General features: G+C 43.6%; 1 protein-coding gene across 1 annotated transcript in view; it reads left to right on the top strand.

The window, feature by feature from the left end:
• LOC111065849 (ABC transporter G family member 20) overlaps window positions 1–15,585 on the top strand; it is a 47,581-nt gene that overhangs the window by 15,152 nt on the left and 16,844 nt on the right. Inside the window, exon 2 of the mRNA XM_022354281.2 lies at window positions 539–785. Within this exon, the coding sequence (XP_022209973.1) occupies window positions 550–785 (236 nt within the window). The 5' untranslated portion in view covers window positions 539–549. The remainder of the gene's footprint in view (window positions 1–538; window positions 786–15,585) is intronic.

Below are 15,585 nucleotides of genomic sequence, written 5' to 3'. Positions count from 1 at the left end.
AAATGGAGAAATCAAGTAATATTATTACTTAATTTATTAGACTTAATTACTTAGCTGACTGATATAGTTATAACAATTACATCTTTAGTGGCTTCCACTACGAGAATATTCTGCATGCTTTTCCTGGCCAACTCTATTCAGTTTTCCAGTGGTAGAAATGATCAGAGCTTGTTGTTGTTGTATTATTCCCTGTCAACCCACATGTAAAACCCAAAGTACCCCTTAAACTATAAATGTAAAGCTACACACATGCCATGCTAGTTGCTTTCGTTGCGTGGGGCCTGTCGTTGCCATCACTATCGATATTCACTTTCCTTGTCAATGCACAACAGAAACAGCAACGGCAACAGCAACAGCAACGCCAACTACAATGACTAACAATGCCAGAGCCCAGAGCCCAAAGCCCAAAGCCAAGCAAGCGTTGTGCCAATTTTAGATTCTTTTATTTCAATTCCGCTATATGTATATATACTCGCATATACTATCTGCAGCCCATATACAATACTAATATCGATTTATGCACTACTATATTTTGCAGACTGCTTCGACATGGACGCAGCCGCCGATGGAGTGCCGCCAGCGGCGCCAGCAGCAGCAGCAACAACGGCCAACAGCGATCTGGATTTGGCGGCCCGTCGCCGGCTCTTCATCTCACAGCCCTCGACACTGGCGACGCGACGCCAGCAGGCGGTTTGTGTGAGGCGGGCCCATAAAATGTACGGCAGCAGCAAGAATCCCAATGTCGTGCTCGACGGCCTGAACATGACAGTGCCCAAGGGGTCCATGTAAGTGCAAATCTATATATATTAGAGCATCCATAGTCTTCAGCCTTGGCTGGGAATCGACTTCATATATTTTGGGGCTAATTTTTTTAAAATTTTGTAACCCTACGTGACCCGTGGCAGTTACATGCCTATTTCAAAACTTTCTGTTTACAAATTAAAAAGCAATTTATTTTCACATTATAAAAATATTTATTTCCCGATTTTCTGCTTTGGAATTTAAATATTAATTATATACATTAAGAAATTATTAGTTATATCCACCATCTACAAATCAAAATTCCATTTTTTAATATGAAAATGAGTTTGCTTCGAATTAGAGGAAAAATCAAAATACATGTGTAAATATATTTAAAAAAAATAGAAAGAATAATATTAATTCAGGAATAACTCTTGTATATATTGTGGAAAATAATATACCAGCATTTTGAATACATTTTTAATAGTAGATACCATTTTATGCAGTCCCAATTTAAGCTTGAGCAACAAACCATATGAATTCTCTGAAATCAGACAATGAAAATGTTCAGCTTGCTTCGAATTAAATTTTTTCTAAATCTGCAGAGCTTTCCAAATGAGAAAACAAAAATAATAATTCCCAAATTAGGCATGGGGAGAATATGAGTTCTGGAACATCTGCATCTGCATATGCATATTTCGTATAATTAGAGATGAGATGCACTTTCTCCGACTAAGCGCATTATTTTGTGCTAAATGATTCAAAACTAGCGTGGGGCAGCAGCATAGATACATACATATGTATAGATAGTATCTATTAGATACAGACGCACACACACAATGAAGCACAACACAAATCCAAAATCGAATATGCAAATGTGGTTGATGGGGGATGGCAGGTAGTTGCCGATGAGATTGGTTGTGGCTCTGGTATTGGGCTTGGGCTTACGGGAGGCTCTAACGAAATGCAAATGCATTTTCAAAGATGAATCGAATATCTGCTGCTGCTGCTGCTGCTGTTGCTTATTTTGTTGCTATTGTTTGTCCGCTCTGCTCTATGCTGCTGTGTGAATGGCCGCCAAATGTTAGTGACCGCAATTAGCACTCAACATTTACGAGCATTGTTCGATTGAGGCAGAAAACTTGCTAAGCGGCAAATGAGGCAGCAAAGCGGGCCGAAGACTGCTCAACAGTCGACAAACGGAATCTGGGTCAATGTCAGCGCCAAATTAACAGCAGCCAAGCCAACAATAGACCAACAACAACAACAACGTCTCGCAGCATCCATTGAGAGACGGAAACCAGTTTACAGCCAAGACACAAACCTCGTGCGTGATCGCCAGCGTTGCCAGATCAGCCTGAGATTACAATGTCGCGTGAGTGGCGGGGGGGAAACAGAAACAGTGTGACCCTGATGCAAATACAAACGATTTAACAAGTGCCTTGATGTGGGTGTTTGTTTTGGTCATTTACCGAGATATTTCACACCCACGACCGTCGCGACGGTGACTGTAACTGTGTCTGCCCTGTGCCGCCTGCTTGACGGACTGACTGTCACACTTGAAATCAGTGAAAAAGCAACAAAAACAAAGACCCAACACAGAGCCAGAAACAGAGACAGAGGCAGAGCCCAGTGCCCAGTGCCCAGAGTCAGACAAAAGCAGCAACAGCAAAATAACAAAAATGAAGAAAGAGAAACTGTCAGCAACGCGTTAGTGTGAACAAGAAGATTTAGCACAAAATATGTCGCCCAGACTCGCTCCGGAACACTCGAAACTCCGGCCGCCAGTTCCCAGGCCCAGTGTCAGCTCACTTCCCCAGTCCCGTCCCTCCTTTGAGTCGCTTTACTGTACTGTCAGGCAGGCCGTCAACGTGGCAGCAGGCAGTCTCACCCAAAGCCAAAAAGAGAGTCCCCTCATCCAAAACAAAACACAAACGAAAGAAAAAAAAAAAAAGTACGAGAAGATTTGTGTTTTTGTTGTCGCCCGAAACTTTGAGCCGCTTTGGTAGGCGCGGTACAGACAGGACAGTGTTCCGCAGCCCAAAAACAAACCCCTGCCTCTCTCTGCTGTCTGCTGTCTGCTGACTGCTGACTGACATTTGTTTTGTTGAATTTTCTTTGTTTTTGTGGGCAGAAGGTATGCAATAGGATGATATAAGGATGGGGGCTCCCGCTTGGTATTGGGATTGAGCCGCCTCCGGGCATCAGGCTGGTGTCTGTCTGTCTTTCTGTCTGCTTCGTGATAAATAATTGTGTTTTTCCTGCTTTATTTACAATGAATTATAGTTATTTTTTGTATATGTAGCAGCAGCAGCAGCAATCACATACATATGTATGTATGGATGGATGGATGGATGGATGTATGGATGGTATGAGATATAGGACAAACCAGACAAGTGTAGACAACAATGAACACTTCAAGTGATGTTTGTGGTCTGGGCCAGAGTGTTGGCAAATAAATCACGCCATTGATGCATAAATAAAGCGCAGAAATTACGCGGTCTGTGCTCTGCAGGCAGCCAGCACAGAATTTATGACCCTCAGAGTGTGTTTGATTTTCGCGGATTGAAAAGTCATGCGTCGGTTCAATTGAATTGCGCAAAAACATTTTGCAAATGGCAGCCAAACAAAAACTGGAAATTGAAAGACAAAATTTGTTTGGCGCAAATACGAAGCCAGCCACCGAAGTGCAAACCAAAAAGTATTTTCAACTATCAGAACGGCAGCGGAATTTTCTTCTCTTAGTTATTGCTTTGCATTTTCCATTTACCTTGGGTTTTTTTTCTCTATTGGCTGGAAGTTTTCCACTCAGTTTTAATAGTTCCCTGATTTAATTGTGCGCCCTATTAGGGCTCAGGCAATGAGCCTAAAGGTTCCTGTGGTTTGCCTGGCTTCACAACTGTCGATTATCGAATTTTCAATTGAATAGCTCGAATCACTGGTCTGCGTAATTTGCTGATGATTTCATAATCCGCAGCCCCACACCAGAAACCAGCCTAAACACTCTCCGCCTGGCCACAGTCAATTACTTACATAGCAAATTGTTTCCTTTAATGTGGAGCTGTAGGTAAATTGATCAACTTAATTGCTGGACGTTGTTTGCTGTCTTGTGCGTGTCATTAACTGTTTTATTTGTGTGACCCCGAAACGGCAGCGAGTGACCACATCAAACCACATTTGTTTCAAACTTCTTCTGGGACTGAGTACTCCTCGGTTGGAGTGAAGAGGCCCAACTGTTGCTCTTGACCGCAAAGTGTAGGCTGTGTGTCACTGCGCCAACTGATTGCTAAATCTGTCTTGTGGTCATCACCATTTGGACCTGCTCTATTATTATTTTACGAGTAGATGAACCAAATTGAGAAGTTGTTTCAAGCAAATGAAAAGCCCCCAAGGGGGTTATCTTGAGCGTTTTGTAAACCATTTGAAGTTGTCTTCAGCTGCAGAGACCCTCACACACGGGGTACTCGTGGTTGTATGTGAGGTGGCTATAAAAAGTAACTAGTAAAATTTAAAAATTTTCGACAATCATTTCATTATCAGAAATTAACACATCTGACAATCAGAAGGCAATGCTGCAGTCCAATTATATAATACAATCTTCTCTTTACCTTTTGGACACAGCAGAAGTAATGTTGGAAATGGTTTTGGGTTTTGTTTATCTCACAATCCGCCAGTAGCCCTTCAGGTGAGGATTTTGCTGCTGGCCGTGGGCAGCACCAAACAAACGCAATGACTGCCCGTTGCCGCAATTATTTTGACATACGACAGAGAGTAGAGCCGGCGAGCAGAGCCGGAGTGCAGAGCCGGGTAGCAGAGCCGGAGTGCAGAGCCGGGGAGCATAGCCGGTGAGCATAGCCGGGGAGCATAGTCTGGGAGCAGCAGAGGGGAGGAGCAACCAAGCAGAGGCCGGCTGGAACAATGGAAAACACGGCAAGGCTAGCCCGATGTTAGGGCGGGGTTTGGCTTCAGGTCCTCTCTTCCTCTGATTCCCTGCTCCATGGGCATTACAATGCGGAAAACACACAGGGGGAAAGGCTGGCCGGTGCAGGGCGGTGCTGGCGACGGGGAAACATGGGCAACATGAAGAAACATAATGGCTGCTTACAATTTGTGAACGAGCATAATGCGAACATTACATCCGCGCCATTGTTCTCGGCCAGCAGCAGCAGCGGCAGCGGCAGTGGCAGCGGCATCGGCATCAGGATGGAGAAGAGTTGAATGCTGGGAATGCCTGGACTGTGGGTAGGCCCGAACGGACCAGTTACCGGGGGTGGGCTCAAATTAAATTAAAGCTGTTTAGTTGTAATTGGTCGTTGAGAGGGGTCGAGACAGTTAGAGGGCTTTGTGCTTTGCTTTCGTTGCTGCCCTGCCGTGCCGTGCCGTGCCTTTCCTGTCGACTGGAAGTGACCCTTTTTCTGGGTCCTTGATGGTGTCGACTTTTGGTGGCTGTTCTGTTCTGTGTTGTGTTGTGCTGTTTCGTTTCGTTTCGTTTGTGTGTTCTTTTTCCTTCTCCCTTCTCCCTTGTGCTCTGTGCCTTGTGCCCTCTGTGCCTTTGTTTCCTTTGCACTTTATTGCACCTACCATGAAAATGGCAAATTAATGGACCATGAGTAACGCTAAATTGAGTTCAGACAGGGCCACACACACTCACACACACGCAGTACGAGCACGCACACATTCCGAGTCACACATAATAAACTTGGCCAATGTCTGAGATTTTTAATCTTTGCGAGTCATTTTAATTGATTGTAAATTGTTATTGAATTATTCAGGCCAAAGTCAGGGACGGGTGAACCCGAAGGTTCAGTCAGGGCTGAGGTTAAGTGTTGACCATTTTGCGGAGCATTTTAATATGGTTATAATTATTTTGTAGGACGTTACGTATACGTCATGGCAAGGCCTGCTATTAATTGTCGTCCTCTCTCTTTCTCGCTCTCGCTCACTTTGTCTTTCCTTCTCTGTTTCCCATATCAATTACAGGCCTTGAGTTCGTATATGTGTGTGTGTGTGTAATGAATACTCACACTCAAAGTCAAGTCAAGAATCACCAGTGAATCGAGTGAGTGGTTGAGAAAGTCTGTGCACGAGTATGTGAAAGAACTGCTCTTGGATGGGCATGTACAAATTATGGGTTATTAACCACACACAAATGATGGGGGTGGATTGTGAGAGGCACATCATGGATATGATGGGCAGCTGTTGTGCGATTAACAATCGTAGACACAGACACAGGACTCGCAATATTGATACACAGAAAAAAATGTGCAATTAATAATCTTATTTATTATTATTTGTTTGTATATATATTTTCATTATAAATAACAACTTAAGAATGCATGACTTAAGCACATGTTTAGGAATATATTTTTTAAGTAATTTTGACGAACTTTTGACATTTAGAAAGGCCAGAAAAGACTGCAATATTTTGTATGGAATATTAAGCTTTTTAGCAGAAAACACTTTGATAAATGTTTAATAGTTTTTCCATAATCATTTCACTTCAAAGCTAAATACACTTAAAAGAAAAATAACATAGGAAAAAGAAACACATCCTTACTTTAGCTATATGTTTGGAATTATTTTTGGCTTAAATATAAATGTAGTACAAAAATGTTATAAGGGAAAATTTAATGAATATGGTCAAAATATATTTAATATTTTAAATAATATATTTTTATTATTATTATTAATAAATATATGTAATATTTTAAATAATATATTTTCATTTAATATTTTAAATAATATATTTTTTTTATATAAAATATTAAATATATTTTGACCATTTTCATTGAATTTTCATATCAACGGAAAAATGTAAGTGAAAATACTTTCTTCTCGTTAAAAATATATTGCAAGAAATTTGTAAATCTAAGTGTAACTATTCAATTCTCAGGGCTCTCCTTCTCTGGGTGCATGTTATGTAAGTGTGTAAGTACATCTCCACTCAATTCCAATTATCCAGCCTCGCATCCAATTAGTACGCCATCCATTCCCGTCTCAGTATCCGTATTGTATGCTTATTAATTGCAGACACTCAACAGATACAAAACTTTAAACTGTACTCAACTGGGTGTACTTACAGCTCTCGTTTGTATTTCAATATGATATCGTAGCATTGGCAATTGCCCTCACTTGTTCATTGTCGTTATGCCAGTGTCTAGAGTCAGACTAGAGTCTGTATTTATTTGGGGTCAATATCAAAATCATTAGCCACTAATTACGGCTCGATTTATGCACAGGCAAATCCACATTTAATGCATACACTAGTACTGTAAAGTATTGGCCATCATGACATGTGGTCATTAGGCAGCACAAAACCTGCCAATCAAATTGAGTGTGTCTGTGTGTTTCAGTTGTATATTTCTGATGACGGCGGCAACGCCTCTTGAATGAACCTTTATTTGCGTAAGAAATTGCCTGCCTGGAAAATAATCATTGTCGCTTCGATTGTGCATACTCGTTTGTACGACTATACATATATCCGTGAGCTGTGACCCACTGAAATTATTATTACAGTGTGAACGGACGGGACGGACTCCTGATGTGATTTGTTTCCACCCTCACCACCACCATGAGCTCACCGTGCCGCGTTGTGTTAGACATTAGTAAATTATTAAATGCCTTTCAATGGCAACTCACACCAGAACGAGTTGCCTCCTGCCTGCCTGTCAATCGATGAACGCCCGCCCTCTGTTCACCCACTCCTTCAAGTATTTGTTCTCCGATTTGCGTGTGCGCCTGCAATTTATCCAATACAAACACAAAGGCATCCACACCCACACCCACCCTTGAGCACATAGAATATTCGATACTTGTGGCCTTATTTGAAGTTCAAGTGGCTGTGGCCAAGTCAAATCGTTTAGCCCTACCTTCGGCTCTTGGCAATCATATCACTTTTGGGGTAATTTGTGTGTGTTTGTCACCATCGTCGTTCAGTGTGTGCCGTCCTTGAGACATTGTCGCAGGCAAATTAATATAATGAATGGAAGTCTGCTTTGTTTCTGACTGACTGGCTTTGTCCCCTTTAAGATTTCTAAAGATTGAAATTATGAGCCGCTTTGTCCCTGCCAGTGCCCCCCCTGCCGACCCTTTCCGTACGTCCAAACTTAATCTTGACTGACAGCTACTCGCTGGCAAACCAATTACAGCTTCGGTTAATTCAGGAAAAATATTCAAAAGGCAAACATAGCAACAGAAACCCAAAGAGTAGCGCAAGGATTAGACCCGCGAGAGACATGGAACCCAGACCACAACGATAGACAGCTTCAGCTTTCCCTATTAAAAAGCGGAAATTAAAATCTTTACGGCAAATGATTAACCAATAAGGAAGAGCAAGCAAAACAAAAACAAAAAAAAAAAAACCAACGAAAAAAAGGCCAGCCAAAATCATAAGAAGAATCGTGGTGCGAGGGCGTGAGGGAGAGTAGTTGCCAGCAGCCGCTTGAACGCCGCTGAACTGTTTTGGCATATAATTACCAAAAGTGGCCTAGCCATACCCAGGCCTCATCCCCATCCCCATTCGCATTCCCATTGCCATTCTCAACCCACCGGAAGTTCAACAGCCGTTGCAATGGCCAGCTTATTAGTCAAATTAGGCAACCAACTGCGGACCAGGGACAGAGCAGGAGGATCCGTTTGCTGGAGATGGCGACGTAGATGCCGCCACGTCGAGAGTTTGTTTGCCCATTTAGACGGGGCCAATTGAGGCGTCAAGTGAGTGACGAGCGGAGGCAGACAGGAACGGAGACGGGGCCCAACGAGTCTGTAATGAAAATCGATTAAAAATGGCAGAGTGCTCTCCGCAGCCCGCGTCCACGCCTAGGCGTAATGGCAAATTAATTGTAAAGTATGCGTCCATTTTGCTTTGGTTTTTGCCTTCGCCTAAGGACAGGCAGTGCTGCTTCTTGCTTCTGCTTTTTTTTTTTCGTTTTCTTGGGCTCTTTTGAAGGATTGAAAGCGGCGTAAAACAATAATTAATTGATTGAAAGAAGACTGAAGTGCTGGTCGCGCCGGAAGGCAAAACGATGTCGGACTCCATTGCCATCGCCATTCAGCGAGCTGCCCTCCCACACCCACTTTGCTCTCCCCAACGTTAAGTGGCATAGAAAATTAGTTCTGCCCAAGAGGTAAAATGTTAATTTTACTTATACACTCGCAGCCAAAGAGCTTGGAGACTATTGGCTGAAGTTTGACAAGGAATTCTTCGCTTTTGTGGTTAAGAAACAAAGGATTAAATTCAGATCGTTTCTTTTGTGTTTCAAAGTTTCTAAATTCAAAGGCTTTTCCGTGAAGTGAAATTGATACTTCACTCTGCGCATATAATACTCGCATTTACAGCCCTGAGTGTGTGTGAAATAATAAACCACTTACAGTCCCATCCCATTCAGCTGTAATCGTAGCTAGGCAAAAGGATATCTTGCTTGGCGGCTGTAACCGCATTTCGTTTTGCTGGAAATTCAATTTGCATGGAAGCCTGTGACAAGTGCAGGATAACCGGGGAGAGCATTCAGCAGAAGTTGAAGGTTCTTGCAGCCCACTTTGCGCCCCGCGTGCCTCGTGCCTCGTGCCGCGCAGTTCGAATTGAAATTCAAGCAGCAATTATCCAGAAATGAAACGAATTTTGTGCGGGTGCCGGGTGCTGGATCGGGGCTCGGCAGGGCATTTGAGTGTTGGCCGCAATTAGGCGAATGCGACGAATTCAATTTGCTTAAGCTCGGTTGTTGCTTTTGCTTTTGCTTTTGCCACTGGCCGCCGCAATGTTTAAATAATTGCACAATGTTCCCGGCTATCTCAATCTTAATTCGAGGGCTGTTTCCATCCGGGTTTTTTCCGGGGTTCTGTTTGCCCATCCATTTGCTGTCATTTCTGTGATTTTATGCTTAATTTGCTTAAGCTGCACTTCCACTCTTGGCTTTCTTTTGTGGCTGCGCCTGTCCATGTTTATCCGCTGTTAACGTGTCTTCCTCTCTTTGGCTGTCACGCACTTAAAACTCTGTTAATTTCTCGTGCACAGCAATATCAAAAATGTCAGCAAACAGCTGGCATGCCACAGCCACTGCCAATGCATCAGTCAGTCAGTCAGTCAGTCAGTCAGTCAGTCAGTCAGTCAGTCAGTCAGTCAGTCAGTCAGTCAGTCAGTCAGTCAGTCAGTCAATTAGTCTGTCAGTCAGCCAGTGAGTCGTTCATCATTTCAGTTGAAAATTAACAATTACGCACCGCAAAAAGGAGGCAGCCCCAGCTATAAAAATAAAACTATGCCGCAGGCATTACAGCGGAAACGGAAGTGCGCATTAAAATTGTGCATGGCTTGCATGTGTGTGTGTGTGTGTGTGTGTGTGTGGCCGCAATTAGCAGCTCACATGTGCGCACACATAGTCACAGCTGTATGTGTGAGTAATTAAAACGGAGTGTGCGCATTTAATAAGTTAAGCGTTCGCTCACACAACACACAGACCCAGACGCCGACACAGGTGAACCTGCTTTGCCACTCATACCGATACCGATACTGATACCCACAGCCATACCCTTACCCATAGCCGTACAATAAAATCAACCGTCAAACCTGCGCCGGGCATCCGCTGCAGCAACATAGTTTCCCCTTTCCCCATAAATTCTGACAAATAATGCATAAATCACCTTGTGCCATATTTTATGCCCAGCGATAGGATGGGATTTATAACTGAAGGATTTGTTGTGCAGCGGAAATGCATTTATTCGTGGGCGGACAGCAATCCACCAAAGCAATGTAGGGGCAACCAGGCAGTCGAATAGACTGCGACTTATTTAACTAGCTCTGCGTTGGTTCTGCTCTCCCGCAGCTTCTTATGATCCTGCACCGAGTAGGGTGCACCTTTCCGCCATTAGAATATGCCACATATGCATACGGGGGTACTCCCCCCCCACTCGACCGTCGCATAGCTAGCGGCGCTCTTTTTTTCGGTCTGGGTTGACCTTTCTTGTGCGCGACGTATGCGCCACTTCCGCTAGAAATATCGCATAAATGGTGAATGGTGAGTGGGGAATGGTGCATGGTGAAAATACAGAAGGCTGCCGCACACAGCCATGGCCATAATGGCAGAATAAGCAATTAAATTACGTTGGCTAGCACCTTTATTTATATGCTGCAGCGCCTCAGGCTAACAGGCTAACAGGCCACATGGTCATATGGCACTCCCCATTCCCACCCCACCCCACCAGCCCTCTCAAATGGCAGCGGGAATTACGTTTAAGCATAAAATTTCCATTAAAATGAAATTATGTGCATCAAAACTGAATTTGCATTAATTTGTGTATTTATTTTTATATACAAATACCCGTATTAAGTGTATTACGTATACGCAGTGCTATGCACCCCCATCCCCCATCGAATGCAATTTGTTCTATGACAAAATGGCTGCCATTGCAATCGCTAAATTGTTAATTACATGCAATATCCGTACTCAGTATGTACGTATTCATGCCGCCCAAATTACATGGGCATTTTCCCCTTCATTTCGAATCCGCACGCACGCAAAAATGCAATGCGATAAATTTAAATAAATACGTACGAGCAGGCGTACGGGCACGGCTGCAGGAGACGCCCCGCCCCGCCCCCATCGACGATGGGGCACAACTAACCTTTTAGCTCATCAATGGAGCAACACAGGGGACTGACAGCTACAGGGCTGCAACAAACAGCATCACAAAACTGTAATTGACATGTGCATCTGGCCGATGAAGCTGCAAGCTGTGTCTGGCCGAGTATCTGCTGATGTGGGAGGGCTGCGTGCTCGGTGCAATTTGTCTCTCAGCTGATTTTGTTGATTCACTGCTGCATTGTCGTGATTTCGTTTAGACCTGTAAACAAATGCCCAAACAAAATGTCCTATACTGTGATTTTGTTATGTTCCGCCCCACAGCCCCACCGCCCGTTAAATAACATTTTCACATTTTCCATTCAACAAATGGCACAATCAAAATGTCTAAATATTTGTACAATTCCTGGGACAAGGCTGCGAATGGGCGTACAATGAAAAAACAAACCCTATATTATAATTAAGTGGGCAACAGTTTCAAACAAAATCTGATTAAACAAGCAGCCGCCCGACACTATATAGACAATAAAGTGTGACAGAATGTGTGCATAATTAGATAATAAATTGAGTCTCGTTCGATATGGAAAAAAGTGCGGATTTAAAGGGCTGCTTAATGGTGATAACAATTTATGCTGAGCAGAAAAAATTAAGCAATTAATATATTATATTATATTATAAAATATATTATATATTATTTTGATGGGGTTCAGTGTACAGTGTACACTGTATAAATAGTTTAAGCTGGCTCAAAGAAAATCCACATGAGCTAGTTACTAAGAGGACACCAGAATTTGGAGCCAAAACAACGTTAAGTCCAACAACTGTCAACACGTGCCACAGCGAAAGTGGCCAGCTCAGCATTCTTGATTTGTTTGCCTTCTCATTTTTTAGTGCTGACTTCTCAACGTGTTTGTACTTTCCGGCTGACTTGCGCCAGTGCTTCCACATACTATAAATTCTCTATAAATTATATAGATGTGCGGCCGGCCCATTGGTGATTCCCTGAGAAGTTTAGCGCTGAAATTAATGCCTGTCCTTGAATTTTTCATAAACTGCCAATTCAACGAAAAGTTTATACACACACACACTAGCAAACACGCAGTAGCGAACACGCGAGCCACACACAGATACGAATGAACGGACAGAGAAAAGTTCGAGTAAAAGTTCATTTGGCCCCAAGTGAAGGCGGGCGAATTCTTTTAAAAAGCATCTTAATCAGCAGTAAATTCACAACTAATCAGTAGCCCCATTGTTTAGCTCTCTTTCACACTGTCTGTCCGTCTGTCTGTCTGTCTGTATGTCTGTCTGACTGTCTGAATGTCTGCCTGTGTCTGCTTTCATCTCTATATCCTTTGGTTTCTACTGCTGTTTCTCCTTTTCCCCACGATACCCTTTTGGCATGCCAGCTCACATATTTGTAACAAGCGCATTAGCAGCACTCGAACAAGGCTGGCCATGGCTTCGATCCAGGCCAACTTATTGCAACATAATTACAAGTTGCAAGTGCTGCGGTGCATAATAAGTTGGGTGAATGATGGCGACAGGTCGATTCGCTGGGGGGATATTGTGGATGGTGTTTTCTATGAATATTTCCACTCCATAATGCAATTAAATATTGCTCTGCTACGACCCAAATCTAATTACTTATCTAAATTGTATTCTTTCGGAGTAATTGTGTTTGAATACAAATTAAATTGCAAATATTTGGCATTTTCCTCCAAGATAGAATCCCCTGGCACATCCTGCTGCTCATCTCTGACCATAGACTGCACTCTAGCGCTGTCTGCCCCGGCGCATTGAACTTACTTTTAATTATGCTGCAAGACAGCAGAGCCCAGCCACATGGACACGGACTCGGGCACGGACTCGGACTCGGACACAGACTCGGACACGGACATTGTTTGCGCTTCGCCTGGCTCTTGGCTTAATAAATTGCAATTGTTTGCAAGCTAAACTTTGTTTCTGTGGGCCCCCTGCCTCCCCTTCTCAGGGCTCGCCACTGACCATGTCCATGGCCCACTTTTGTTTGTTCTGCGTCTGTGGTTGTGAATTTTGTAATTGGTTTGGTCTGTATTTGACAAAAAAGAGCAAAAACGTACGAGCAGTCGAACAAAAAAAATGGAATCAAGCGCAAGAAAGTTTAGCATTATGGCCGGCCACGGCAACGACAACGACGACGGCGACAGACGGCAAACAAAGTTTTTCGCAAACATTCAGTCGCAGAAAATATACATTCGCCTGTATTCTTTTTTTGGGTGTGTTTTGTATATCAACTGCGGTGGGTCTGCATGTGCGGTTAACGAAGCAAATAGAGAAATGTACCGCACAAAAATGTTTGAAATTCTGTCGAGCACCCAGTCGAGCACTGATGTCAAATATTTGACCAAAGTTCCATAAACCAAGCAGGCAGATAGTGCCAGGCCAGTGGCCAAGAAACTTGGTTTGATTTTTGCCATTTAATAAGCAATTGTTGCCTCAACAGGAAAAGTTGATTAACATACAAAAAAAAAAGCAGAAACAAAAACCTATTCTATTCGGCAAGCGAAAGAGAAACTAAATATTGGAATACATACATATGAGTGCTCGTACACGTGGCAGAGGAAATGCCACAAGGGGGTAAATTGTTTAGATTACAGGGAGGCAAGGATATGCTGGGAGAGAGCTCCAATGGACACTGATATGCAACAGACACGCTGCCAGACAAACAAACAGAAAGGCAGGCCAACAAAAATGACTGAACATGAATGCATCCACAAGGGTGAAAGGTCTTCTTCGAAAATAGAAACAAACGAAGCCAAGGAGCTGCAGGAGCAGGAGCAGGAAAGGAGCGGGCCGTGGCAATCTCTGCTCTCTGCCGGAGAAGATCAGGAGAGGCAGGACAACATGTTATTGTTTGCATTTGTTTTTCCATGCCAGCATGGCAGGGCAGGGCAGGGCTGGGAATATTTTTCAACCCACAAGACTCGGGTTAACTTGGCTGGCTAGCAAAAATATTTGGTTGAGAGTATACCAAAAAAAAAGAAGAGCACTGAGACTCTACAACCGCAAGTTATATGCGAAGGTCGGGTCGAGCGGCGAACGGCAAACGGCGAGGCAACAAATAATAACCGAACATTTCCTGCTCCTGCTCCTGCTGCTGCTGCTGTGCTCCCCTTTCAACTCGCATTCCTGTTGGACAGGACATGAAATTGTTTAAATTATTTACACAAGCTGGAAAATTAAAATGGACAGCTGCTGTGGCGGGGTGAGTAGCAGCCAGCCAGCCAGTCAGCCAGCCAGCCAGTCATTGTTATGACTGTTGCAACTGCTTGGGTCAAGTGCTGCTATGTTGTAGCTGGCACGTACATAGGAGCTATAGCAGGGGGGGGAGGGGGAGCGACACTGCAGTGTTAGTGGAGTGTAAGTGGACCAGTGGCAGTCGCTCCAAAACTTTAGTTCATAACTTTTCATTCTCTCTGTGTGTGCCTTTTGCGTCTGTTTTGTCTTTGGGACTTATCTTTGGTCCCAGGCAAATTTTAATTATTAGCATACATTCCCAGAGACCAGAAACGAACCCAAAGCCGGAGCCAAAGCCAAACCCAAACCCGAGACCCGTCTGAAGTTTATGAGTTTGATTGCGCACTCTGCTCTTCTCTGCTCTGTGTGCTGCTCACATTGTGTATGCGTAATGCGTACGTCTGTATCTAATTGAAAAAATCAAGCATACGCCATGTTGTGCCATTGTTTTTTGACGAACGAGAGAGAGAGAGAGAGAGAGAGGTTAACAATCGGATGGTCATTACACACAGCTGCTACAAGTGCACACACACACACACTTACAGCTGAGAGTATTTGGACCTGCCATAGGGCAGAAGTGTGTGATGGGCCGGAGAAGGAAATAATGAAATGAAATGTTGACTGAGTTCTGTTTGTTCCCCGGCAACTGGAAGTTATTGCCTTCGACACACGGCTCTGCGTCACGAGATGTTTCACATGAATTTAAGAGCGTCCTATCACAGTCGAAGGCTCAATTAATCGATGACAATTCAATTAGCCTCGAGCCCATAACACACAAAGGATTCATTGCCATGCCTGTAAGATCTGGAGATCTCTCTCTCATAGCTAAACTTTACTTGCACATTTCGAGCATCCTTCGGATGGCAGCAGCAGCATTGTTCGGGGCTGGGGCAAACTACTAAGCAGCTGAACAGTTCGGTGTGGGAATTGAATGGCCATAAGAAAAGTTTACCGTTTAATTGGACAGGCAAATAGGCAGGAGACTGCAGGAGGC

The sequence above is a fragment of the Drosophila obscura genome, unplaced genomic scaffold, assembly GCF_018151105.1.
Source record: "Drosophila obscura isolate BZ-5 IFL unplaced genomic scaffold, ASM1815110v1 contig_4, whole genome shotgun sequence".
NCBI classification, from domain to species: domain Eukaryota; kingdom Metazoa; phylum Arthropoda; class Insecta; order Diptera; family Drosophilidae; genus Drosophila; species Drosophila obscura.
This window is presented reverse-complemented; position numbering and strand designations above follow the sequence as displayed.